Source organism: Amblyomma americanum, chromosome 7 (genome assembly GCF_052857255.1).
Source record: "Amblyomma americanum isolate KBUSLIRL-KWMA chromosome 7, ASM5285725v1, whole genome shotgun sequence".
Classification (NCBI taxonomy): Eukaryota; Metazoa; Arthropoda; class Arachnida; order Ixodida; family Ixodidae; genus Amblyomma; species Amblyomma americanum.
In genome coordinates this window covers 6,945,497-6,973,000 of record NC_135503.1, presented here as the reverse complement: position 1 = coordinate 6,973,000, position 27,504 = coordinate 6,945,497, and the positions used below count along the sequence as shown (strand labels likewise).

General features: G+C 48.4%; 4 protein-coding genes and 1 long non-coding RNA gene across 13 annotated transcripts in view; 1 reads left to right on the top strand and 4 right to left on the bottom strand.

Moving 5' to 3' along the window:
- The window catches only part of LOC144098351 (cell adhesion molecule Dscam1-like), a 46,983-nt gene extending 36,098 nt beyond the window's left edge, over nt 1-10,885 (bottom strand). The window contains exons 1-4 of one of the 6 annotated variants that reach the window (XM_077630926.1): nt 10,627-10,885; nt 10,267-10,548; nt 10,077-10,196; nt 9,821-9,994 (exon numbers count right to left, since the gene is read on the bottom strand). In XM_077630926.1, the coding sequence (XP_077487052.1) occupies nt 9,821-9,994; nt 10,077-10,196; nt 10,267-10,548; nt 10,627-10,717 (667 nt within the window). In that variant the 5' untranslated portion in view covers nt 10,718-10,885. Of the gene's footprint in view, nt 1-204; nt 487-638; nt 1,014-1,318; nt 1,460-1,550; nt 1,671-1,747; nt 2,039-2,125; nt 2,374-2,721; nt 2,887-3,072; nt 3,202-3,286; nt 3,569-3,667; nt 3,827-4,098; nt 4,261-4,338; nt 4,459-5,105; nt 5,388-5,470; nt 5,992-6,110; nt 6,349-9,820; nt 9,995-10,076; nt 10,197-10,266; nt 10,549-10,626 lie in introns of those variants that run through there. The other 5 variants (XM_077630922.1, XM_077630925.1, XM_077630929.1 and 2 more) reach the window with 5 other exon arrangements.
- LOC144098358 (uncharacterized) overlaps nt 1-27,504 on the top strand; it is a 115,504-nt gene that overhangs the window by 1,398 nt on the left and 86,602 nt on the right. The window lies entirely within an intron of this gene.
- Nucleotides 6,264-9,672, bottom strand: LOC144098356 (cell adhesion molecule DSCAM-like). 2 transcript variants are annotated; one of them, XM_077630935.1, is made up of 3 exons: nt 9,306-9,672; nt 8,912-9,193; nt 6,264-6,481 (listed from the first exon to the last, which is right to left on the bottom strand). In XM_077630935.1, exons 1-3 carry the CDS (start codon nt 9,397-9,399, stop codon nt 6,330-6,332), a joined length of 528 nt encoding a protein of 175 aa, XP_077487061.1. In that variant the 5' UTR covers nt 9,400-9,672; the 3' UTR covers nt 6,264-6,329. The 2 variants fall into 2 exon arrangements, with proteins under 2 accessions (XP_077487061.1, XP_077487062.1); XM_077630936.1 differs by lacking the exons at nt 8,912-9,193; nt 9,306-9,672 and adding exons at nt 7,305-7,586; nt 7,656-7,874.
- On the bottom strand, nt 11,088-12,933 carry LOC144096789 (neuronal growth regulator 1-like). Its single transcript, XM_077629671.1, has 3 exons — nt 12,320-12,933; nt 11,988-12,107; nt 11,088-11,305 (listed from the first exon to the last, which is right to left on the bottom strand). The coding sequence occupies exons 1-3, from the start codon at nt 12,528-12,530 to the stop codon at nt 11,088-11,090; spliced, it is 549 nt and encodes a 182-aa protein (XP_077485797.1). The 5' UTR covers nt 12,531-12,933.
- The window catches only part of LOC144098349 (cell adhesion molecule Dscam1-like), a 39,803-nt gene continuing 28,576 nt past the window's right edge, over nt 16,278-27,504 (bottom strand). For 2 of the 3 annotated variants that reach the window (XM_077630921.1, XM_077630919.1), the window contains exons 11-15: nt 27,303-27,395; nt 26,545-26,736; nt 24,109-24,354; nt 21,034-21,257; nt 16,278-20,062 (exon numbers count right to left, since the gene is read on the bottom strand). In XM_077630921.1, coding sequence (XP_077487047.1) covers nt 19,979-20,062; nt 21,034-21,257; nt 24,109-24,354; nt 26,545-26,736; nt 27,303-27,395 — 839 coding nt within the window. In that variant the 3' untranslated portion in view covers nt 16,278-19,978. The remainder of the gene's footprint in view (nt 20,063-21,033; nt 21,258-24,108; nt 24,355-26,544; nt 26,737-27,302; nt 27,396-27,504) is intronic. The other variant, XM_077630920.1, reaches the window with a different exon arrangement.

Here is a 27,504-nt window from a genome sequence, read left to right as displayed (position 1 = left end):
CTGTATATAATCAGTCTGAAAATTTTCGAAGCGTTATATCTGTTTATGTTATTCGTAGATGGTAGTGACCGTACACATGGTCGCCTATAGTAGCCACGTAAACAGCAACAGAGAACCCATCTGGATAAATGCATAGCTCTTGATGTAAGTCCAAGGATGATCTTCTTAGAAACGTTTACTTAAGTATGAGAAGAGAGAACTTGCCTTCCACGTCTAAGTAGGCGGAGTGGGTATCGAAGCCGAATATGTTCTTGACGATGCAGGTGTAGTTTCCGGCACTTTTTTCGTCGACAGCGTCGATGATCATCAAGGAGAAGTCTGACTCCGTCTTCACTTTCACATTTTCGGTCGTCTGCAGATCCTTGCCTTCCTTCGACCACGAGAAGGAAAAGGGTTGTGTCCCTTCGCTGACAAAACATAGAATGCTAATCTTCTCGCCCTTGCTTGCTACTTTGGACAAGGAGAATGGCCTAATCTTTGGCGGGGCTGCAAAATGGTGCACAAGATAATGGTCGTTAATCACCCGGCGCTTGGCGGTTATTTGTTATTGCGGCGTCGGATTCATTGTGAAATTTATGCTTGCGATCTAATGGGAGAAGAGCGAAACATGCTTGGTGCAGCATACAGCACTCACTCACTTGAGCATTCTACGTGGTGTATTCCGATGTGAAGAATCACAGAGAAGACGAGGAGCGCGGGTCTTGATGGCAGAAGTTTCATAGTGGCTGCTGTTTCTTCTCTGTGGGATTTCAGTGTGCATTCGTCGGGAACATTGGGAAACTAAGCCGTGAACTTATGTGTGGCGTCTTGTTGTGACAGCCATGGCCCGTCGCTGGCATTAGTGCCCGGATTGACTGCCAGGGGGCTTTCATCGAGATTTTAGCACACGGACAAGCGGCGCCACATGTCGTAGGAAACTGCTATTACGCGCTGAAACCCAGAAAAAGCGTGCGTTTTTGAAGACATCTTTGCTGTTACTCGAACATGTAAGGATGCTGCCGGACGGCTGTGCACGATTGTGGGCACACATGTTGTATAATGAGCTCGGGAGCGTCGCTTCAGTGGAGGATATTCGGAGGTTTGCGAGCTTGCTGCGTTTTTCAACTTCATTCAAGCGACGCGAGCTTTGTGTTCATGAAACACTTCGTTGGCTTCGTGCATTACTCATTCTGAATACCCCATGCTCCTACAAGTACTAGCGTAGAGCAAGAAGTCGCAAAAGTTCAGCATTTTGCGGCGTTTCTTGGAATGGACAAACTGCAGAATGTGTACCTTCAAGAGAATGTCGCATATAACAATGCCAGGATGCCCGTCTCACCGTTGACAGTGACCGTGAAGCCGTGCGTAGCGACTGGTGCGATGCCGTTATCTGCTTCACAGATGTAATGGCCACCGTCGGAACTTGAAACTTCGTCAATGAGTAGGGTGCCGTTTCCACTTGAGCCGGTGTTTATTAGAACTACGAGAAAAAAACAAGACGAGGGACACATATGTCCATCAGCATTAACAGTGCGCTGTGCGCAAGCGTGCATGCTTTGCTTTCCACTCACCGTCTTGTTTCTTCCAGCTGATCTTTGGTGCGGGAGAGCCGTGTGCCAAACATTCGAAAACGGCGCGGTCCCCTATGTTGACTCTGACGTCTCCCGGAGTTTTCTTCCAAGATGGTGGGGCTGTTTAGAAGAATAACCAAAACACATAAGAAAACCTTCATTTGCAATTGTTTCGAGCTTCGGAACATGGCTTGTACCTTGAACGTCCAACACCGCTGTGTAGCTGTCAAACCCAGCTCTGTTCTTTGCTATGCAGGTGTAGTTTCCAGCATTGGAAACTTCGACTGGCTCGATAAGAATAAGCGAAACTCCTCTTTTTGTTTCCACAAATACATTTTTCACGGCGCTTATGTCGTTCCCGTCTTTGAGCCAGGACATGGTCACTTGGTGAGTCCCCGATGTTGTGAAACACGTTGCCGAGGCGCGAGAGCCTGGTTTCACTGAGCCAGGGAACGAGAATGGCTGCAGCTTGGGTGGTTCTGCTGCGGCTGCGAAAACATTCCAGGTTGTAATATTGTGCATAGTCTGGTTTAGCGCGTCATGCGCCATGGATTAGTATATAAATCTTCACTTACCGGCTTGATAAATTCGCCACAGGATTGTTAGTAAATACCAGGTGAGGAGTTTCGCAGCCATGCTCGTCGTTCCTTCAGGCAGTTCTCGGCTACTTTCGCAACGAGCCAGAGGCGCCACCGACGTGATCTTAAGTTCGCATATTGTCGCTCTTTGCGGTGATGGTGCAGGTCACATTATCACAGAATTCGAGAGGTGGTACTGACTGGGCAGCGAGGCATTTTGGTGGCGTCCACAGGCACGCAGAGAAAGAACATTTGCCATGCGCACCCTGGCGACGCCAGTGGTAGGCTTTCTACGCGATGACAGACTCATCGCGACACACTGCGTAAGCATGGCAAACTACACAAAATTGCCGTTAAAACGCGCGATTTTACAGACTCTTGTTTCGTGCTACAAATGAAAATCGTCATGCGAGTGCTCGTTTGTAAGTTTCTCTTCATCAAAACCGCTCGCAGAAAATGTTTCTCCGGACTACACTGCAAGAATGAAAGTTTAGTAGTTGAAAAGCGCGGAATGGTATGAAAGTTGGATATCTTGTCAGACATTCCGTCTTCGACCAAAGCTGGAGTTTTGTTTGAAATTTTTCGTTTCTCACCATGTACGGCGACATTTACAGTGTGTTGAATGTTGGGTGGTATGCCGTTTTCAGCTTCGCATGTGTATGCTCCCGCATCTTTGGTGGATACTTCTTTGATGGTCACGGTGCCGTTGCGATGAACAGTGAGCCGCTCATCTGCCGTCCTGAAGTCCACAGGGTTGCCTGACGGAGTACAAACGAAACTTACATTGACTTATGTCACATTCGCCACAGTGTTTTGAATTGTCCGTTATAAACGCCTGTTATAAAGCATCTGAGTGCAGTGATATCTTAGACATCGTGCGTTAAAAAAGAGATTTGTATAGAGCACATTAAAAAAATATCGATGTAACATGCTAGAGAACACACCATGTTTATCTGCGGTCCTACGGAACGTCAGCGACGGATGTGGGAATCCGGCCGCCAAACACTCCATGACAAGCGTCTTGCCCATTACGACTGAAATGTCGCCGCTCACTTTCTTCCACATCGGTGAAGCTGTGAAAAAAAAAATAACACGACATTATTGTGCTGTGTGCGAACTTAGCCGTAAGCTGAGTGGTTTTGAAGTATCAATACTTACACTCCACCTCCAGAACAGTTGTGTAGCTGTCGAAGCCGAACTTGTTCTTCGCAATACACGTGTAGTTCCCCACGTGCGAAGGCAAGACGGGCTCCAGGAGCAGCACAGAGTAGTCGGGATCCGCTTTCTGTCGCGTTCCTTGCACCGTGCTCAAAGAGTCACCGTCCTTCAACCATGAAAACGTAACTGGCTGTGCTCCGGACGTAATCAAGCAGGTAACGAGTGCTTTGCCGCCAACCGGTATGTTCTTGGAGAAGCTAAATGGTCGTATTTCAGGTACTTCTGAAAGATTTTCGAACATTAATTCGAGGCGAGCGCATTGCAGCTATGATATGGAACACAGCAAACACTGTGCAGGCTGTGCGTTTACATTTCACTCACCTTTGCTTTGCGAGACGGCGTGAAACAGGAAAAAGCTGGCGGCGATGATGTTCAGCTGCGTACAGATCTTCGTTGTGCAGCAGGGTGCATGCATGGCGAACAGCCTGCCGTAGTCTGAGGTGGCCTCTCGGCGCTGGTGACAGTTTTGGCGTGGCTGTTTGGTTGGTCTAATGTTTCTGAGCAGCGCGACTATACAAAGAACGCACTGAAGGCTCCTCTGTAATGGCATGGACACGAGGCGCCACATATCGGGAAAAAACGGTGTTAGTTGCTGACGCGAGTCGCAGCATGTGATAGAGCAGAGCTCCACTAGTTACAAAATGCCGCCATTATCTAACAGTAATCATGCAGAAGTGGCGATTTTTTCTAATAAATAAGTATACTAGATTTGAGTTGCAACAGAGCTCGACCTTTATGTTGCGTGAACGCACCATTCACTTTGACGGTGATGGTCTTCCTCAGGGTCGGCGTGATGCCGTTGTCAGCTTCACAGGCGTACTGTCCAGCGTCTCGCGTCTCCAAAGACAGGATCACCATGGACCCGTTTTGGTTTTTAGGTAGTGCTGACTTTGTGAAAAGCAGAGACCCGCCTCCTGTGAATTGGATGGAAAGTAAGGAAAGTAATATTTAGTGAAAAGATTGAGTAGAAAGCACACGAAGTAAGGACGAACCTTCAAGCTTGAACCAGCGGATTGTCGGCGTGGGCGAACCAGATGCTGCGCACTTAATGACAAGTTTAGTGCCGAGTGTTCCGCCCACATCCTGAGGCTCTCGTAACCAAGTTGGAGGTGCTAAAAAAAATGAAAGCACGAATTCATCGAGAGGTGAGGAAAAAGAAGCCTCCGGGCAGCATTTATGGTTTCGTTAGTTGCATTGTTTGTGTAGTAAAAGTGTGTCAGAACTCATAAATTTGTTTTGCAGCGTAGCTGTAGCCCAAGGGTATCAGTATATGACGACGTCTTAGGGCATTTTTTTTACTCAATTTTTTCTTCTGTTTTTGTGAAAAAAGAAAATTCAGACGTGACAGATTGACATTTTGCTCGTAGGCACAACACTTGTCCCTGTGCTTCGCAGTAGTGGTTTTGTCAAAACATCTGCTCATAAAGGTTTCTCTGTGGGGTCCTCTTGGCTGTCCTAAATCGCGATGCTGGGAGTTTCTGGAAGTATTATGAACCTTTCTTGTCCCCCTCCCCTCTTTTTTTTCTGCAACATTTTAGCCTCTCGCAGGAAACTTGATTGGCTGATCGGTGCTTCACTTCGTATCTGTGTGTCGATTGGTAATGATATGACGAGCTCAGCAGGTTCGGCGCAGCCATCATTACTGTGCCAGTCCGTGAAAGCCAGTTATACATCTCAGAGCAGTCACATTTCGACCCTCGAATGTTGCAATCAAGCATCGGGAAAACGATTGTGTATAAACAGATGCACGGTGCCTTACCTTCAACGTCGAGGTACGCCGCGAAGCTGTCGAACCCTGCCCGGTTCTTGGCGATGCAGGTGTAGTTTCCGGCGCTCTGCGCATCAACGGGGTTGATGCTGAGCACCGAAAAATCGCTGTGTGACACGATGTGCACATTCTTCGAATGGGACGCGTCCACACCGTTGCGGAGCCAGGTGAATGTGATTGGCATGTCTCCCTCCGCCAGGAGGCACGTAGTCCGGACGTTGTTTCCAGGCTTTGCAGTTCCCGCGAAGGAGAAGGCGATGATCTTGGGAGTGACTGCGTGTTTGGCAGAAACCGTGCGAATGAGTATGCGTCGTGTCACTGACTTAACGGAGATTGGTATAATACACGCAGCTCACCTTTGACGCTGCTCGCTTCCAGGCACGTTGCGTAGGTGAGCAGAAGCTGAACCGTCGCTGCGGTTTTCAGGCAGAGCCTGAACGCGTTTCCCACTGCGATTGAGCAGCTTTTTGGCGACGCCTGAGCGCATCTTGTCGGGCCGTGTGGCATAGCGAGGATGCGAATGCGCTAAGTAGCCAGCACGAATGGCGTTTCACGGTGCTGGCTTGATCGCGTACTCGCGTTGACAGACATGCTGCGCCACATGTCGTCGACTGCTGGGAATACAGCTATTGCCCAGAAGGCCTTGCGTCTGTATAATGCCAGTACAAATTAGTTGGAAAACTCGAGGTCTTTTGGTGCTTCTCGGTGTTTTGTAGGATTTTATGTGACAGTTCTTGCGGTCTCCATCGTCTTGCACAAGAACGAAGGGATGTTTCGAGCGACAAACAGCGCGTTCGGGCTAGAACAATGTTACCGAGCTTGCTTTTCGCAGAGGTTGTCGTTCGCGCCTTTTGTCCTGGAGCAGCCGTGCTGCTCGGCGCGCGAATGTGATGTCAACATTTCGACAGATAGCAAAACAATAGAGAGGGGCTCATCACTTGCTATCAGCGAAATTGCATTTGATCGATATCGCTCTTTGCTGCCTCCCGTCCTTACCGTTTATCTTCAGCGTTATCGTTTTCTTTAGGACAGGCGCCACGCCATTGTCGGCTGTGCATGTGTACTGCCCGCTGTCCCTTGTGTCCAAGTCGTGAAGGACCAGGGTTCCATTTGCATGCACTGTGGCTCTTGATGGAATCGCCTCGCTGACGGCTTGCCGAAGGCCATCCTCTGCACGACGTCGTGTAAATAACAGTTGTATGAAGCGTTCTGCGCTCATCTGGAGTCGTGACAATGACACTGCTTACCTCCCTCAACGTGCCAGCTCATTTTTGGCGAAGGGGAACCGGATCCGAGGCACTCGATGCGCACCGTGTTTCCGACGACGCCGGCCTTGTCCATCGGCTCTCGCTTCCATTCAGGCGGAGCTGAAAGGGCAGCGCCGGCTTGTGAGCTTCGCGATACACTTTATAAACGACTGCATCATCTCATATCACGGCATATCTGAAACTTTCGCAAAGTCATGTTGCACGAGTTAAGCCTCAGCCATCTTGCCGTAACTTATGTGCATTCTTTGCTAGCACAAGTGCTAACTGTTGCCTCCCTTACAAAATTTTTTTTGTACAGTCTATAAACTGTCCATAGACTTCTGCCTATAAAGTCTATACACTCTCTATGGACAACCTAGTAAACAGTCTATAGGCAATACAAATATTATAGACAGTCTATAGACAATCTATAGATTTATGACCATACACTTGTAGACTTTTGTCTATAGACAGTTTATGGACTACGAATAGACAAAAAGTAATATCTATTGGAAAGCAGTAGAGTCTATAGGAAGTCTGTAGACTGTATATAGACCATTTTTGTATGGGCTGAACCATGCAGGGCTTATTTTGATCATGATTTGTTTGAATCTGTGCAGCCAAAAAGAGTATGGCAGAGAGCGCTAACGCATTTCTCTCATAATCTGAACTGTCGGCGGAGACAAAAACGCCCATGTGCATTGTGACGTCAATATTATTTAATAAAAATTAATTCGGAGCCTTCCAATGTTGTGTGCCTCATAGTCCACGTGCGGCTTCGGGACATTAAACTCCACATGCTATCGTTACTTATGGAGAGAAGCCAGCTTTCAGCTTGTCCTTCTTGTTGAAAACACTATACAAATAAATAATCTACTTGCGGGAAATTTTTAGAGGTCTCGTTAAGACCAGATGTGGTGACTGCGGCCTTCACACTGTTTACCTTCGACTTCTAGAAGCGAGGTGAAGCTGTCGAAGCCCGCCTTGTTTTTCACTATGCAGGTGAAGTTTCCGGCGCTCGCCGCGCTGACGGGGGAAATCGTCAGCAGCGATACTTCCGAGTGCGTGTCTATTTTGACATTGGGCACTGAAGATGCGTCGTGCCCGTTCCTTAGCCAAGAGAACGTCATGGGACGATCGCCGGCCTCCACAACACACGTAGTTCTCACGGTCTCCCCAGGCTTTGCCGTCTTGCGGAAGTGGAACGGCTGTATCCTCGGCGCCACTAAAGAAAGTGTGCGGAACTGAGATGCGCTGCCAGCTCTGGTAAACATTCGAGTCGTCCTTGGCTTACCTTTTTCGGAGCACACACTATTCGCGCACAAACTTAAGGTCGTGATCAGGAGTATTAACATAGTTGCTCTTGACACCTTGGGTACGCCGAATGATGTTTTTGAGCAGATACCGTGGAGGACACCTTAAACCAGCTCTGTTAGCGGAACCGCTAGCACACACTGATGCGCCATATTGTACACGGAAGCCTAGCATCAGAGTCGTGTGAAAGACTGTGTTTTGTGGACAAGGTGCGCCGCTCCGTGTTAGCCGAGTGAAGCTTGAACTTCGACTAAGTTTGCTCTACACGGTGAGGGCTTCCGAATCTGTCGAGATTCTCTCTGCAGAGAAGGTGAAAGCCTAGAAACGCTGATGCTAGCGAAATTTGAAAACGAGTAAATGCCCTATTCTTGCCATCAGATTACTTCTGTGACATCCCCGATGCGTGCACAACATATGCTTTTCCGCTTACGTGCACAGCCCTTGCATTCACTCTTGGACATCGATGCGGACATCAGGCCTTTTCTTTGGACAAAGCCTCATTGCGTACTTTGTGCTTCCTAGTTTTGGAAACGAGACGTCTTGTATTCCATGCATTCATATCATGCTTTCAGATACCTCATTCTATGAATTAATTTTGTGGTTCCTGCGTGTGAAGAACTGCAGGATTTGGTGCAGATATGAGCGTTCTACACTTCATCTACCACGAGTTGAGACAAACGCATGTACCCCCTGTTGTGCAAAATGTATTGCTACATACGTGTTGGCCATTTTCGGAGTTTTTCTTTGCTTATCTTTTATATGACGTATTTGTCAATTTTTATTTTTGGCATGGTGAGCATAATTACCCGTCATACTTCCTCATATAACTTGCAGAGGCTGCGTGTTCGCAATTTGGTGCTGCCATACAATGTTTTTTTTTATTTGGCGCCATTTCCTTTTTTTTTTATGAGAAAACTTTTCTTATAAAATCTTCGTCTAGTTGCGATGCTGTACAGTTTAACCCGCCGCTTAAAGTGTTCACTTTAGGGGAGCAGCGCAACAGTGGCTGGACATAGACAAGACAAGCGCTGACTAACAACTCTGTTGTCTTGTCTATATCCCGCCACTGTTGCGCTGCTCCCGTAAAATGAATGCATACGAACTCGCCCAAATTTCAGCTTTGCTTAAAGTGCTCATTGGCACAGGAGTGCCAAAGGGGCCTTTTGTCGGATACATGTGTTTACAAAAACCTTAATAAATGGATATAATAAATAGTAATTTGCCATTATATCTCACCTTCGACGTCCAGGTATGCCGTGAAGCTGTCGAAGCCCGCCTTGTTTTTCACGATGCACGTGAAGTTTCCTGCGCTCGTGGCGTCCACTGGGCTGACGTTCAGTATGGAGAAATCCGCTTGCGTGTTAACGTGAACGTTCTTTGTGAGAGTGGCGTCCATGCCGTTTCGAAGCCAGGAGAACGTCATCGGAGCGTCGCCGGCTTCCACCAGGCAGGTCGTCCTGGCATTTTCGCCCGGTTTTATGGTCTTTCGAAAGTGGAACGGCACGATCTTAGGAGGAACTGAAAGCAGGAACATTGCAAGGCACAGTGAGACCCGGCAGATTCGTCTTAAAGCGTCGCTGTATTGCTAGGATAAGCCACGCATCGAGGAGGCAAGTAAATACCGTCTCACCTTTGCTGGTGCTCGCTGCGTTTGCCAGCGGTGAAAGAAGCCCGAGAAGCAGCAGAACCATGCAGTGAGCGAATGTAACGAGAGGAAGGCGCATTTCCTTCTGTGTTGCGTTGGTGCGGTCGAAAAGCGCAGCTGTCCAGTCTTGGCTAGTACGAACGTGCTGTGGGCCGTAGCGAACGTCAAGTAAAAGCCGTGGTCGTATCCTACGCAGCTTGCTTCTTTCCCGGCGACCATGGACACAGCGCGCCACACCGTGTCAGAGTTTGGTTCTAAGCAGCTCCACAGTTTCCTGTTGCTACTCGTACTTGGTTGCGCTGCTTTATTTCTAGCTGTACAAAAAAACTGCTTCGGAAGAACTACAGAAAGTCGCTCTCAGCTTGCACTTTACAATGATACCAAATAAGGTTATTCGCCAGAATTGTATCGTGGTTTCATAACTAGCATTTTAAACAGTCTTTTTTTTTGTGAACGGCAGAGATGACTGCAGTTGTTTTCATCGTGTTTGAGTATCTTACCGCGGACTTTGACTGCGATTGTGTGCGAGATGGGCTTTCCTATTCCGTTGTCGGCGCTGCACCTAAAGTCTCCGTTGTGCGACTCCTGAGCCGTGGTCAGACCGAGGCTTCCATCAGGCCGCACTGTCATGTGTGCGTCGGTGTTCTGGACAGGAACCCAGTCTTTGGCTTCTCCTGCGAAGCAATTGAAGAACGAAACTAGTTGATTTTTGCGTCTTTTTTACCGTCAATCCACACATTTCATGCCACCACCGACCTTTTTTGAAGAGCCACGTCACCTTGGGCGTAGGGGATCCGTGCGCTTTGCAAGACAAGACGAGTTCTTTCCCCTGTACAATGTCCGTGTTTCCTGGAACGCCTTTCCATGCTGGTGGGGCTGCGACAGAGGTCAATTTAACGACACTTGTGTAGTTTCATACGGCACCGCGAGTGCATGTCACCGGTACCTTCGACTTCCAGGTAGGCTGTATGGCTGTCGAACCCCGCCTTGTTTTTCACGATGCATGTGTAATTTCCGGCATTCACAGCTTCCACCGGCTCGATGATCAGTACGGAGTAGTCACTCTTTTTTTCCTCGCGCACATTCTTCACGGCTGCTACTGAGGAGCCGTCTTTGAGCCAAGAAAACGTGAAAGGCTGCGTTCCGTCCGCAGCCGTGCATATGACCGACGTCCTTCCGAGCACTTTGAGCCGGCTCGGAAAGCTGAAAGGCTGAATCTTGGGCGCGCCTGCGAGAGGTTCACATTCGACGCTATATGCCACCACATGCTCTCTCTGACACGGGTATGCATTAAAACATGACTTACCGAGAAGGAGCACTTCCTCGGCGAGCAGAAGCGCGAGTAAACAAGCGCACTTCCAGGTTTGAAGAGCGCTCGGAGGCACGCGATTCACCATGCTTCAAAGACTGCGAGCTCAAACAGCACACGGAGTCACACATACACACACACACACTGCGACGTAAATTTTTTGCTGAAACGTGGTCCTTATGAAAATGCGCCGTGGAGTCGAATAGGCAGCGGCTTGGTTGGTTCTGTGGCCATGGCGGAAGCAAGCGGCAGGCCGCATCTGCTTGTGCGAGGACAGAGCTAGCAAATCATGGACTCGAGGCGCCGCGTACCGTCAGCTTGTGGAAGCGCTCTTACGCGTCCGGAATATGCTACATGCCGCATTAGTCGTAGTTCGGAGGGTGGCGAAAATGCGCCAGGAAATTCTTCCTCTCTTGTATCTGCAGCCTTTTATCAAGTCTTGAACAACAAGCGGCAGATTAACCGAGCCCCGGTGTCATGAGCAAGCGGGCATCTGTATACTTTTGCGTTCGTTTAGATTGCTCACCGTAAATGGACAGAAGGAAGTCGTGGCGTATGTCTGGTTCCACTCCATTCACAGCCGTGCATCGGTACCTGCCAGTCTCGTTGTTCGTCACTCTGGGTATGTCCAGGCGCTCTCCTTCCGTTCGCAGCTTCTTCCATGCCTGCGTAGCCTCTGCAAGTTGTGGGACGCTTGTAGAACATTCTCGGCGCTGTCCCCGGGCGAGTAACCCACATGAATACAGAGGCATTCCAGCTGGAAAAGCACTCTCCAGCTCGAAGTGGAAAAGATTCCAGCTGGAGCCAGCTGGAGGGGTATTTTCCAACTAGAATCAAATGAAGTTCGCGACTGTAGCTAGCTGGAAAAGGCATTTTCCAGCTGGCGTTCGAGAGTGGATTGAATGGTTTCCGACTGGACGCGAATTGCGGATCCAGCTTGATATTGTATTTTTTTACTTCTGGGAAACTTCCAAAATTTAATTAATACGTTGGTTTGGGCGAGGTGGTTGTTTCTTGCGGAAGACGACACAGGAGGAGAAGGAACGCGAAGGTCTGCGAAGGGCGCAACTTCCAATTGCTTTATGAAAGTGTGCACAGTTTCCAGTAGCGAGAGCGTGCGCAGCAGGCCAAATTGGCTTGAAGTGAAAACAAAACAAAGCAAAAAAAGTTTTTCTTACTCTGTTTTCAAAATTTGTTTTCCATGGCTCATTGTTTGCGCACGTTACGAATGAGTCACTTCTATGGTTTATGGCGGACAACATATCTTTGACTTTTTTTAGCAATAACTTCGTCAGCACTACTTACAACGACTTGAATATGCGCAACAAAGGTAAAGCTTTTGAATGTCATTGGCTTACCTATAAACCTTTCCCATCGAACTGCTGGGGGTGGTGATCCCGTAGCTCGACAGTTGAGCTTCACTTCACTTCCGAATGCCATTTTCTGGTCTCCAGGGGTCTCAGCCCATCTTGGAGACGCTGTGAAATACGAACGCGACAGTTAACATATCCCTCTAGTTTCTTGGTTCAGTATAACATCTGCGCACGGCAGCCGCACGTGCGAGCATTTAACGACAAGACGAACGCTGCTATCACAGCCTGTCGTCTATGCTATGTTCGTGCACGCAGTATTTGCATTCGTCAACGCAATTTGACGTGTATGTCGGGGAAACATTTTTTTCGGCACATACCTTCCACATCCAGAAACGTCGTGTACGAGTCGATGCCCGCCCTGTTCTTGACTACGCAGGTGTAGTTGCCTCCGCTGTTCACTTCGACGGGCTCGATGAAAAGCATCGAGTAGCCCTGTTCGTGCTTGAAGCGGACGCTGCTCGTCTCCGTCAGCTCCTTGCCATCTTTCATCCAAATGAACTTCATGGGCGCCGTTCCAGACGCGACCATACATGTCACTGTCGTTTTCTCGCCGGCCCGCCAGCGTTTGAAAAAGGAAAACGGGTTGACCTTTGGAGGTTCTGCAGTGAAGACCACGCCAAATGAGAAATTTTGCAAGATCGGTGCACAACACTGGGCTTGAGTCTACGGTCTGTTTATCACTCGTTCATTTGACACAGTCGCCGAAATAAATAGCTTTAGCCTTACCGATTGACGGAGTTCCTGGAACCAGTTGTAGCATCCCGGCGAAGATGCACATCTGCGTCGGATTCATTGTTCCCGGCATTCGCTTTCATGTAGAAAATGAATACATATCGTGCTTGTTCGTAGTGCTGTGGCAGCAGAGGCGTGACTCCATCACTGTATCAGCCGAGACTACGCTATGGCCGTTTCGGACGCTTGGCGTTGGTAGCTTTGCACCCGCCAAGCGGACGTGGGGCGCCACGTATCGTCGAAGAGCTCAGTTCGTTTACCCTCTGAAACTGCTTCGGATGCGTTGTGGTGGAAATCAGCTTGTTGGATCCGTTTTTACTTTCAGTGTGATATTTACCACGAAAGCACATTCACAAGAGTGGGTGATTCATTCGGTAGCTTACTGTTTATTTTATGGACGCTAAAGAAGCAGACATGTATTGAGGAGCGCATTTTGCTGTTCTAGATTTTGCCTATTATAAGTGTCACCTGTAAAACTGCGATTATGATATTAATCTTTTTCCTCAAAGCCCTTAAACACGTAGTAATGGTGCGAAAAAAAAGTTTTATTGTGGGCGGTAACGGTCATTCATAAAACTAAGTGCCTGTTGGGCCGAGCGACTATGCAAATGTATCTGTTGTGCGTCATATTTGATCACTTGTTTAAAATTTAAAATTAACGTCTTTGGAAACGTCTGTGCTAGTTAATTGTTCCAGCATTTCTTGTTATGCTCGAGCGAGCGCCGAAAGTTTGTAGGAGGCTTAAGTATTTCTGTCTGTGTGTAGTTTTCACTTTCTATTTCTTCTCCTTTTTTCGGTGCTTCGGTTTTCTTAGCTACCTTTAAAAGAACAAGGACATGTGATACTTTCACTTCCACATACCGATCTAGCGTGCCGAAAATGTTTTTTTTTATGAAACGCAAGAAAAAATGTTGTCATAGCTCGTGAAGTTTGAGGCCTGCTTCTTTGTTGTCTCTTTCTTGTTTTGTTCCGTAGTGTTTCTTCTTCATTTCTCAGTTTCGAAGCGCTCCGACTTACTCCTTTAAAGAATAACTGTTAGAACATCAGTAAACAATTGCCGATGCCGGCGTGATCGCAAAAGCTGCGTGAGTGCTAACGGTACATTGCTGACCAGATGGCGTTTGTCTGTGTGAAGCTTACCTGATACTCTCCATTCACAAGACACAAGATTTTTCACGTCCAGGCGATATGCTTGCCGAGCCGCAAAAAATCCCGTTATCGACATATAATACGTGCCGTTGATTGGGCCTTTCGTATGCACTTAACGATCGTTTCACGCGCAGAAGAACGGTCTGTGGTGAGCGTTTCGTGAACTTGCGCACAGGCATTGTACGCAGACACTGATGCGCGCTGTGCGCTGCACCGTTTCATCGTTGTCTTTCTTCCTCTGTGCTTACTGAGCGTTATAATTACAGTCTTCAACATACAGAGAGCTTCCATTACCTGCCAGAACAGGCATATATATTTTTAAACTTAATATCCAAGTACGTGTCTTTTCGAAGTGTACCCATGGCATAATTTCACCTCTAGAACGCAGAGCTTTGTTCGAGCGTCGGAGGCATATTAGGTGAAAATTAGCATCGATGCATGTTTTGTCTTGGTTCCTTTCTGGTTCTTACTGTTTTGGCAATGCTCAAGGTACCTGGGCGCCTCGCATTACAAAATCCGTGGATGCACAAGCAGAGTTAGTTTGCGATTAAAGGCCGCATTATACAAATGCCTTGAGTCGGAATTGGATACTATGTCCACACAAGCACGGCTAATTGTACCTTGAGAGGTTAGGCGTGATTACTTGCCGAAGTATTATCTTCTAATACAAGTCCAGTAAGCGACAACAAGTAATGGCGCCCCATTTTTCCTCTGATTTTGGGCGTATTGTATCGAAACTGCTCGAGCGCCAGTTCTTGTTTCTGTTCCGCAGGACATCGATTAGCAGCCGCCATGTTTGGTGCGCGCGTTTTACCCAATACAGCGACTCCGCTCGTTTCAGGATTGACCTGGCTCTGGCACGCTGGGGAACTCCTATCGATTTTTCCTCGATTCAGCAGTGTCCTTTCGTCGCGCTACCGGCTGTCGTTGAAAGTAATTTCACTCGAAAAGTTTTTAGCTTCTCTTTTTTGCCTCCACTTTGCTTGGATAAACTCGTTTTCCCGGTACGTGCGCGCCTTGCGTAATGGTCGCATTAAGCAACTTGTGTTCCGATTGCGCAACGTCACTAGCCTCGTAAGAGGCGCGAAGTTCGAATTGGAAGTTGTTTGTCTCGTTGTACTCGCATCACTTAATGGTGGCGCGTGGTTGTGCGTAGTCGGCGGACAACCTACTTCGTACATGCAAGAATGTGGATGGGATATGTGACTGGAGTTATTTCTTCTCGATCGTTGTTTCGATGATAGGCCGCAGGTGTGCGAGTCGTGGGCACTGATTTGGGTGTGGCCGCGGCAGTACCGACAGCAGCTCCACCAGTCAGGCACAGGCAGAAACTCTGCCACCCGGAGTGGCGCTTTTGTCGAAGCGCGAATTTTAAGCCTCTGTGGCATGGCTGCTGCACGTTGGCGTCGAGACAAAGTTGACGTATTTCCTTTCGGCGGTTACGGCACTTGGTGAGCATACAAGCGTATGGGCTTCGGCGCTTACCCAACACAGCGAGTGACCTTGTCACCCTCATTAACGGGGTTCACGTTCTTCGGCAGAGAAGACATCTACGCGGCGAATATGTTCGCTTTCTCGAGAAGCTAAGTCACTGTGCTGTCGTTTAAATATTTCGCATAAAACGGTTTTGATTAATCTTTATTTTATTGATCATCAGCCAGCGGCCATGTCTTTGCGTTGTGTACAGAGGGAGCTTTTCTGTGATCATGTTTATTCACTATTGCATCATCACAGTTGATCACGTTGTGATGCCAATTAAGTCTACAGAATTATTGAAGCGCACAAATTGCTTAAGTCTTACCTTCACGCGTCTCCGTCCTGTACAGGTGGCGTGGTGACGTTTAGCGTTGTCGGAGGAAATCCGTTATTCACAAAAGGTGAGACATCGGCACACAGGGCAGAAAAAGCAATATTCTGGGTGCTGGGGAACTCTTTATTTCGCCCAAAAACAAAGGGACCAGCCCAAGGACCGGTTGCGCTGGCTTAGAAGAGGTCTTCGGTGATCCCTTGGGATGTCGCGGCCTCCACCGCGCTCTGAATAAGCCGGCGTTGGTCTGCTGGCAGGAGGGACCCCCACGACTCGGGTGTTTGAGTTGTTTACGTTGAAGTGAGTGTGCAAGTCCACTCCATGTGTATGAGAGTGCCCGGAGCTGAGCAGTATTTGCACCTGGGTGCTCTCTGTTTGTGGAAAGGTTCTGCTGTACAGGAGGGGGTGTGGAAAGTTGCCTTGTGTTCGCGCCATTTCACGGCCTCGCGTCTTGTTAGATCGCGGTGTGCGGTTGGATATGTGCATCTTTGGCTCGTCTTTCACTAGCAGCGCCTGATGACAATAAATATCCGAGCAACAGTTGGAACCTTATAGCATATTAGTAAAGAAGTACACGGAAGCGGAAGTGGGCGGTTGAGGGCAACCGAAACGGTGGTGTCTCTTTATTTTCATTATTTACAAATATGACAACGCATGTAATGCCACTGTTACAAAAGAAGAAGGGGTTCAATGTATGGGAACGTACGCGTTGCACGTGCCACTTCGGCCACAAGACAAAACAGTGTGACAACAGCAGTGTTTTCTTGTCTTTTTTTGTTTTTGCACACCACACTCACAGACAACATATCAACAGCTCTCTCGATAGATGCATATGCACAGAAAAGAGGAAAATGAAAACATACACTGTACATGAAGCCACATGAAACCATTAGCACATAGTCAACACTGCAGGACACTTCAGCAGTGAAGCAGCCTGTGCGCGGTCCTGATTGCGTTATCGTTTTTCAACTTTTTCCTGCAGGTTTACAAATTAGTGTGTTTGAATTTGTTTCTGTGGCGTTTGCTACCTTCTCATTTCTTTTTTAGCGCTTAGTTAACAGATTTGTCCGAAACTGTGTTTTGAGAAATGCATTGCATAGGAGAAGTGAAATAAGTGCAACAGCGAAAATGCTAAAATCAGGTTTTGTCTTCCCCTTAGAAACGAACCTAAACGCTTCAGATTTATTCTAGAATTATCGGCAGCCCAAGAGTGACCGTTTGGTCACCGAAGGCTGTATATTTTGAGGCATTTTATATCTATTCGTCAAGCATGACGACACGGTTGTTCGGAAGAAACCTCGGATCTTTGTATTAAGTTAAAAATGCGTTAGCGGGTAATCAAGGCTGCTGTTCGCACAGTGCACTGGATGTCCTACGGTGTGATTAGGTGCTACAATAAATATAAATTATTTTTACACTTCTAAAAAAAGGAACAATGGACGCGACCTTGGCGTCCACGAAAACGCAAAAGTGATGAACACCATTGAACTTGTACTTCTAAATGGGAACCTAGTATTTACATCAAACAGCGTAAAATGAAGTACCACATCAATTCATGTTGCAGATAGTTGGAAATAACCAAGACGTTGCTGCATTTTTGCACATTGTCTGGAAGAAAAGTTATACAGATGTCGACAACGTATGTAAGTGGATGAACAGTGTAGCGGACAAGCCACATATCACACTCGCAAAGGAAAAGCATGCATTAAATTTGGAGCAAAAACGTTTCATCACGCACATGTCGCTTTTACTCCGAAATTTCGCTACAAGTTAGTTTTGATAGTCTCGTAACATGCATTTGCTGCTTGCAAGTCTTAAAAAAAAAAAACTTGCGCAACACCAGAGGATGTATTTTATAGGAATTCTTTTCTCGGCTTATTCTTTTACCTATGTGCTATTGGTCAGCTCCACATTTGATATAGTGGCCAGCGAACGACATTCCATGCCCATCAACTTTGACATCAGAGGGCGCTGCTGTGACGTCAGAGGTAAAAGGGAGGGGCAGAATGATGGATCAGGGAAGGAATCCTTACGAGATGTGGCCCCAACTCATAGTCAGCAGTTAAATACACACCCACAATGCTTCTCTAGTTGCTGTGCAACTCTTGCTTCAAATTTCGTTTAACCCCATGATACCATGTCTTCCGGCTTCGTAGACATGTTAAGCACCACGTAATTGTGTGTAGGAATGTACAGTCTCAAATTTGTGACACCTTGAAAGATGCAAAGCGAAACACACTGTAAACTGTAAACACAGGGGGGTGCTGTGAATATATGAATAAAATTCAAATAAAGGCGCATTCGGGGGAAGCTATGGGTACAAGTCTGAGAGCTAGATTGAACAAGTTTCCACGATCACACCGCAACACTCGCACTACAGTTTGTATGGCACGACGCGTGATAACGTTCGATCAACCCTGTAGGGATTATTTTACTTCTAGCAAAAATGTCCTACCACGTGCACTTCACTCCTGCCTACAGATGTTTGGCCATTGACGATACCCTACTGCACTATCCAAAGCGCGTTCCGACCCACCACCTCAGTCGCTGGTATTACATGGCGCTTACAGACGAATACCCTGGGGCACCTTTTGGCATATGGACGAACGCTCCGGGTCGGTTCGCCTCCACTAGCTGCTGATTTTTGCTCCGTGTACTGCACATTTATGATGGCTTATCAACGATGTATCTATGCGCACTCACAAAAGAAAGAACCACATGAGGTCGAGTTAAGGTATGGTATTGGTGGTGCAGATTAAGAGGTTCGGGCTTGTCTGAGCGCTGATGTGCCAAAAGACGACTTCGCGCTATGTTACGTATGCGTAAAAGGAGCAGTTTACACGAAGCTGAAATGCAAGGTTGTCGCATGATGGTCTTAGCCGGATCTAGGACTGCTTATGTATCGGCAGTCTGCAGCTAAGCTTAGTTTCTGGTGGCCTCACGACTTCAATAGTGATGTGGTCGCAGCAACATTACCCCAGCACTGAGGATGAACGTGTCGCTGACGCATCAATACATAACACTGAAACGGGGGAAGGATCGAGTAATAGCATTAAATCATAAATACATATATACAGTGTTACAGCACAAAGCAGCACTTCAGTAAAGTGGCCACACGTGTAGCTGCCTTTTGCTTTACGTATGCATACCCTCACTCACCATTCTGTACGGTTTGAGCAAACCTAGCGCAAGGTATGTGGAAAGGAAAAGTGAAAGAAATTGGTACGATCCTCAAGCGTTCTTCAGTTGCTCTCTGTGCCTGTGTACTGCGGGCTGAAGAAATGATGTGAACTGTAGACAAAAGGATTGCCCATTGAAATCCCTGTCAGCTGTCAGTAGCAGCTGAACACAGTTCGCTTGTAGAGTACAGTGCGAAAGAATTTTCGCAGTCCACGAATAAAGCACATTTCTTCTTTGTTAATGCGCACTACTGCTAACAGTATGGCACAGCAGCTCACGACAATGGGGCCAAGGGAGTGTGTGATGGCAACACCAAGTGATAGTGTGAAGTTAATTGATCTGATGTGATTTCAACAATTTGGACATTGACAGCCTTTCCTTTGAGATAGGAGAGTAAGCTTTGCACATTCATAGCATGAACAGATTCGGCTCGGTGCATGCTTGGATGTGTCTGGCACATCATGTCATTCTGGATGAAGCATGCTTACTGCAGGGAAGCTCTGGCTTCACGTTCGGTCACCTAAATCTGTCACATTTGTGCACGTCATCTGGCACTGCTTTGCTGAAAAGAAAGATCTGCATACTAGAATGGCTCTCTGGGCTAGTTAGTATAATTTGGAAAGAGAACAGTACACAGGTGGTATAAAAAGATGAGACTCACAAACTCAGCACTGTGTTTTGCGTCTCGTCTTTTTTGTACCGCCTGTGCGTGCGTTTTTTTTTTTTTTTCAAAACAGACACCTGTATGGTTTGAAGTTGGCAAGTTCGTCACCCTGTGAGCCTGCTGGTTAGGCAGCACTAGTTCAGAGACTAGTGTGTAGCGAAACCAGTGCAACCTGCAACCCGCTAGTGCAAGCTCTGTGCACAACGCTTCAGGTTGTTCTACAAGCCGACAAGTGTATCGCTTACATCACACACTTCCATACAGAGAGCATCGGGTCGTGGCAGCCTAGTCACCCGAATAGCGAGCGTGATGAGCTCGCGAACGCCGAGAATTGGGAACAGTGGAGGGGTCCTGGTGTGTTTGAAGTGGCGGATGTGTGCGGGTGAGAGGCGAGTGCGACGATGGTCCGCGTCCGCCGACGCAGGGGGCTCATGCGGCGTGGCATCACTGGGCGCTCTCGTACATGTGGTCCTTTTTGATGGACATGCCCGCCTTGGCGCCGATGGGTAGCGTCGGCAGCTCCCGGTTCTGGAACAGCACGCAGCAGGGACGGGCTGTTAGCGAGGTATTTGTGACGCCGTGGATCGGCGCGAACAGTAATAAAATATAGGAAGCAGGAAACAGACTGCATCAAGCTGGAGACAGCCGCCTGCATTTCTGATTGTTTCATAAACTGGTTGGGACATGTTAGGATTTTCACCTTGGTCTGCTGCACGCAAGTTCCAGCTCTGTTCCACATTCTGGACCCAGGCTCGTTCGTAGAGAAGCAAAATTTAGGGCGACTTTGCAGCGGACCTCGCGAAGAGTCACTGTGTATAGGGTCTGCTGTGCTCAATCGTGCTAACTACGAAGTGCGAGGTGAGAGAGAGAGCGAGAAAAATTTGTTGTCGTCGGCCGTGTGTGGCGCTCAGGGCCCGTTGGCGGTCCCAGCAGGTCATGCATCCGTTTTGCATTGCCGCAAGAAAACGCATTCACGAGTCTTATCGTATCTGTTAAGACATACTTGGCGGTAACGTTTTTGTAGAAACGTCTTCTAAAGCTTCTCTAGAATTTGAAATCTGCCTTCACGCGGTCTGCTCCTTTAGCGGTCTCTGATTACTCATGCTGTCTCTTTGTTTAGCTCTTGGTTGTACCCGCGTAATGCAGTTATTGAACGATTTTAGCAGATACCGAAGCTTCTGTCCGGACTGCCATACGAGTTTGAGTCTCAAATTCATCACATGCCAACTTTTGTGAACTGCTACCACCACCACCTTATGTTGCTCTTTGCTGTTGAGCAGCGGTGTCGAGTGAGAGAGCCATCTTAAGGAGCTGCATTTCGATTCTCCGTCCTCGTAGTGATTGCCGAAGAGCCTGGATTCTGAGACGTATTACATAGTGGGAGACACATGCAGCGGGAAGTTAATGTACTTTTCAACGACTACTGCACTGAACCCAGTGTTGCATCCACAAACAGCCCGCTTCTTCGACGATGCAGGAGGGTAGAAGGGCCGAGTCACCTGTGCGAGGAAGGTCTTCATCTCCTGGTTGACGTTGTGCCTGGCCATCTTGGCCTCCAGCTCCTCGGTCATGGGCAGCGTGGCGCAGGGCGCCGGGTACAGCGCGCACGGGTGGTCGGCCGGCAGCGGCGGCGGCTGCACCTCCACGTAGCGCTGCGACAGGCCCGTGTACTCGCCCGCCGCCTGCTGGGCCTTCTCGGCGTGCCGCGCGCTCGTGGACGTCACTGCGCACGCATGCGTGGACGGGAGTGCCAGTCAGAATTCAGAGTCGGAGCTGCGGCTGTGGCGCAGTACACAGTCCATGAAACAAAATACGCTCAACACTGAAAGGTGCTCAGTCGTGACAGACGCGATTTTCGCAAATACTGCAAGTTTGCTTTGTGGCTGTCAGCCTCACGGTCGTGGCGTTCCAGTGTTCACACCCCTTAGGATATCGACGCGACTACAGTGTGCAGCGTAGCTAACGGACATGGGCAAGACAAGTAAGAGCCTTGGTGTTGTTACATGTATTGTACTAGGCCGCGTTGCGCTCAACTTGACAGTTACATCTCTCTTTTGATGGTTATGTGCTGTCACAGCTCTCATTTGCTTCCGCTACCCGTGAGCTTTTAGAAAGCCTTCGGATTGCTTCTCGAAATTGACTGACTTGCCAAGTAGAAAGCTAATATTCCACTGGAAATCAGTGTTCACAGGTGAAAAGAGGAACTGGTGAAGATCTGTAAACCACGAATTACGCTCTGGAGACGACGCGTTGTTTTGTACAGTGGTTCGTTGCCGAGGTTAGCATTCAAGGCTAACTTTGTATTGCAGGAAAGCCGACTTCCCATGCTGCTTGACGAGTGTATTACGTTTACGTGTTCGAAATCTGCGAATCCGCGAAGGTTTGTGCCGCCACTACCAGGCATGCTTTGTTGTCAGGTTAATCTTCCAAGCAAAGCTGAAGTCAACTTGATTTCTTGGGCTTGTGCTGATAAGCGCAATCACGAGTCTTCGCTTATTTCTTTTTTTTTTAGCTTGAAATAGCTCGGTCCTAACGTACTCGCAGACCATCTTGGAAACGCTAGTCATAGAGGCATGCAGGCTAGAACACCCGCTGTAGCGCAGGGGAATCTGGAGAGCACAGAGCGGTGCACAGACTTTTTAGAGGGAGGCTGTTTCGCTACGTGCCCGGACTGCAGCGGGAGTTCTGAGACGTCGTATAATACGAAGCACTAATCGCGTTAAACAGGGCTTGTTAAGGGGGCTCGTAAGCCGCTTCGCAATGCATGCTGGTTAGCGGAAGCGAGCCATTCGTGCCGGGTCTGGAACGTAGAAGCAGTTTAGCCGCTTACTATAGCTGTCACGTTCCGGGTAATTGAGGCTTGAGGCTACAGCTCGAGGCGGGTCTTGCGCATGGAAGATGTTTTAGCGCTACTTGTCCCGTGCCACAGAGCGGTCACGACAGCGCACTTTTGTTAGTGAATAGCTGGGTATCGTCTGATTAAAGCGGTTTACGCGTCTTAAGTGGGCAGCATCTTTGTTTCGCAGGGCTCACATACTAGTCGAGTTGCGCCCTTCCGGAGTAACGTGATGTGCGTGTGTGTAGTGTTGTGTACTGTTAAGTGTAACACAGTATAGTATAGTATAGTATAGCATAGCATAGCATGTAGCAGGTGGTGGTGGTGGTGGTGGTGGTAGTGGTTGTTTATTAATATAATGGTGAAAAGGAAGGGAAAGATTTTTGCTGGCCCCGGCATCTGCCATCGACACTGATCAAGCAGCTGGGCTGGGGCAGCGGAAATAAAGGATAGCAGGCAGAATGGAGAAATGAAATGAAAGAGGTGAGGGGACAGGAAAAGGGGATAGGGGGAGAAGTAATATGCACAAACTATTTACACAATAAGAAATGTGTCCAGGTTGTGCGCGTGATTAGTTCATTTTAGAGGAATTAAATCAGACACGCGCACAGCACTGTGTTGGCTACAACTGGAGTGGGGCGTCCAGTTATTAATCGTTCAAGGTAGGACTCGCGGAGCGTTCGGTCACTGCGTGTAACTACCTGACGGAGAACAGACGGGACGTCAATCCCGTGTGTTCGAGGAATGCACAGAGGCTCACCAATATTCGCTCACGAGTGCGCGCACTGCCCTGCGGCCACAATAGCGTCTTGATGTAGCAGGGGTGGCCAAACTGCGGCTCCTCGCAGGTCCAAGTGCGGCTCACGACTCTCTGGCAACTATACCTCCCTCCCATTACTGCTTCTAAAGACAGCTTGCCTATGTTCTATAAGAGGAGCTTGCTTCATGAATGGGGCATCGCAATGCAGAGGCACAGTGAGCAATAGCTGCATGAGTTGGATTCACTGTTGCCACCAGCTTTTTTGCAAGAAAGAAAAGAATTTGCCACGCCCGCCTTTATGTTGCCGCTCTTCACTGAAAACATTATTTTTTATGGCCCTTTGCATACGCCTCTCTGGCCACCCCTGGTATATGGTATAGTACAGTGCAGCATATATTATTTATGACAGTAGAGTATTAAGAAAGTAGGGTCCGTTGGCTTCCGTAGGGAAAAGGTTAAGTGAAGTAGGCACTTCTCAGACACATTTATTCTCAATATTTCGACCGCGTTGCGGTCTTTTTCAGGACTCCTGAAGAAGACCGCACCGCGATCGAGACGTCAACAATAAATGTGTCTTTGAGAAGTGCCTACTTCACTTAACCTTACAGTATAGTATAGTATAGTATAGTATAGTATAGTATAGTATAGTATAGTATAGTATAGTATAGTATAGTATAGTATAGTATAGTATAGTATAGTATAATATAGTATAATATAGTATAGTATAGTATAGTATAGTATAGTATAGTATAGTATAGTATAGTATAGTATAGTATAGTATAGTAGAGCTGCAGTATACTACAAAAACTGCCGAGTTCCGCGTGGTCCTATATACTCCAGTGTAGTAAGGAGAACCTCCCCCGGATGGGTCTCGTATAGGTGCAGCCTTTCTCTGTAACCACATGACCGCCGTGCACAAATGGACAGTAACGTGCAATCACACGCTAGACTGTGTGACAGTAGCGGCCTGATCCTCACTCTGCGGCTGACCGTCGAGTCCGGCGGCGGCGAACTGCTTGCTGCGCCGCTCCATGGTGCCGGGCGGCGGCTGCATCGGGTGCGGTGGCTGCGGCGGCCGGCGCTTGATGCGCTGCAGGCACACGCAGGTGACGATCACCACCAGCACGATGGTGACCAGGCTGGCCAGCACGGGGATCATGATGAACAGGTTCAGGTAGAGCGGAGTGCTCGCGTCGCCGAAGATGGGAGACTGCACCACGCCGCCTGCGCGGACATTGAGAACGGCAACGCGCGTGTGTGTTCATTTCCTGTTTCAAACGACATACAAAAGCGCAGAACTGAAAATAACGAAACAGTGTTCATGTAGGTGGTGCAAGCTTTGAGGAACGTGAGAGCATGCTCCGTTGTCTACGCCAGACGCTTGGAGGCTTGCTTATTCTCGGCGCTGTGCCAATGTCGCGTGTGTTGGCGATGACCGTCTACATTTTTCTTTTCCTCGAATATACCTAGCCTTGGATTCATTATCTATATAAAAAGAACGACGCTTTCACTTGATACCTGCTGGGCAACTTTGTTCTAGAGCTGATAAACGCGATCACAGGGCCAGTTCCAGCAATAGAGAACTAGGAGCAGATAACAGAACTTCAGTCCGACTGTTAGCTCTTGACGCAGACATTTTTGTGTTGCTCTTTACGCGACAGCGTTAGGCTCCCATTCAGCCGAGAATATGGCGGCGCGTCGAGAAAATTGACTGGTCGAGAGGGTCGTGACGTCACACTTTGACCTGGGGGATGAAACTCATTTAAACCTGAGTTAAACTGTAATTATGATGTCGTAGCATGACTCATTGGGGTAATTAGTTGGGGATCAAACCCACGACCTTTGGGTTGTGAGTCAGAAACGCTACCCCTATAGGCCACTGAGGCACGTTCTTTCGACTTTGTTAAAGGGAGACCTTTGTGTCTTGTGGTGTACCACGTGGTCAAGTATGTCTAATGATGTATGCTAATGAGTGCGTGTAATTAGAAGAACGTGATAACTGCAAAGGACCTGAGAAGAGTCTTAGAAAAGAAAGCATTTGGAGTGGGAAAAGTAACAGGAACACATGTGCGACCACTTCCTTCGCAGACAGAATTAAACAGTGCGGTTTGAACATTAAATGATTGCGACGCAAAACTACGCAAGCTCAGTACATCGGGGGAAAAAGCTTGATCACCGTTTAGGGACGCACTCCCCAGCGTTAATCTGTACGTGAGCCGTCGACATTGTACAAGTGAATGAGTACAGTTTTGTTCTAGACTAGAGGTAGCCTAATTTAATTTTTGAAGCGTGCGCAAATTTACGATCAACACGACCTGTCAGAAGTAAATCAGAAAGCTGTAATACTATATTCGTGAAGCACTCGCTAAACGGAATACTTATTTTGCCGCCATGCTAGGCAGCTTAAGCTGACTAAACCGCTGCAGCGGAAAGGGATACGTGTACGCCGGAAACAGGAAGAAAAGTGCAGGAACACTCGTATTCAAGGCGCACAGTTACACATTCTGTATCATTTTAAAGTGTTTGCGATGTTCTGAATCCAGTTATTGCTCCCTTCATTTTTTCTTTCTTTTTATTTACATGAGGGACAGCTTTCAACCGACAACTTCCGGTGTTTTTTTTTTCTGTCACCAGTTTCTCTGGCTTGGGCGAAACCCCTGCGGCTGCCCCACTGACTGCCAGAGGGGCAACTTCTGATAAACGCTGCTTCACGAGATTCCTCGCGACACTCGAAGCCTGACGGGCAGCCCATTTTGCCGCGCAGCAGCGCTGATTCAGCAGCGAAGCGCCCGATTTCTTGTTTTCGTGCTTCGGCGTGTTTCTCGTTTCCTGCTCGCTGTGAGACGCCAAGTCAGGGGGGCGAAAGGAGTGTTGAAGAGAGCGGCTGCCGTGCGCGGTAAAGCGTGAAAGAAACCTTTTGACCTCGACCCTCAGAAAAAGAAGGAGACAGGCGAAATTCTCGACTCGTTCGAGCGTGCTGCTTTGCAACTGAGCATCTCTTTCTCTGTGTACGCTCTCTCGGAGCCATCCATCTCGCTTTGAATTCTCCCGCGCCTGCATCTCAAGCGTGTCGGCGACCGTCACCTTGACGAGGCCCACCCGAGGCAGTGTCGCTGAAGGCGCCTGCACAGATGCATTCGCGCAGGACGTTGAATTGGATCCTGTTCGCGTTTTGACGCGGTTAACGCTGGCTAGTGACATCGAGCTTGATTTATGCGCGCCCATTTCTCATGTCTGACATCCACAAGTAAGTGGCTCTGAACACATCCAAAACAATCGCTTTGGAGGATACTCTTCACTAGACTCGGGTAATGAAAGTAGAAAGCTTCTCTTTTTTTTTATTAAAGCAACGCGACAGAGTTGGTTTCGCTTGATCTCGTAGGCGGCAGAAGATTGGCGCGAAAGAGCGCTCACCGGCCTTGTGCGTCCTGACGGTGATGATCTCGCTGGGGTCCCCGGTGCCGTACTCGTTGGTGGCGCTCACGTACAGCTGGTAGAGCACGCCCGACTCGAGGCCCGAAAGCGTGTACGACGAGGTCCTCGAGTCCAGGTTCACCTCCTTCCAGTCCTGGCTGCTCTCCTCGGGCCGGTGGTGCAGCACGAACCCTGCGAGCGAACAGTCCGCGTTTTGTGGGCGTGCACTTGGCTGGGCTGTGGCATACATTCTGTGGCACACATCTTGCAGTGGATATAAAAAAACACGAAACTGGCCATTTGATTTAAAATAAATAAATGAATAAATAAATAGAGATTCGGCTTTCTGTCAGCTATTTGTGGCATCCGGTGCAAGACCGGTGATCAATCAATACGCCACAAAGCGTGGTTTCTTTGCATTTTCTTTGATGGTGATTGGCTGACAAAATAACTGAGGAGTATTGATCGCGAGACATCAAAGGTGCACCACCCACTGACTTCGCGTTAGACACTGGTAGCTGCGTTGATTGAGCCAGCTGGGGTTAGCAGCCTATTGATAACTAATTAATGGATGGAGTTTGTGCGCGAGGACTAGCGTTCGTGCCGGGTACGCCATTAATTGTTTGGGCAACGCAGTGATACATCTGCGTAGTTACTCGTATATAGACTGCGAGCAACGGGATCGCCCTGCCTTCCATCAGCCTACGGGCGCACCTCACGCGTGCTGTAGACAGCGAAAGCGAGTGGCGTTCATTTACCTCTGACTCCGCTGGAGAACTGCTGGTGCCAGGTGACAGTGATGGACGAATGCGTCGTGCCGGAGACGAACACCTTCGGTGGCGGCGGAACGTCTGCGAGTCAGTCGGGGACAGAAACAACGGGGCCAGCGTCGAGAGACGAGGGGTAAGAGATTTGGACGGGAACCGTCTTATGACTGATCACTTTCCTTAGGGCGCCTGC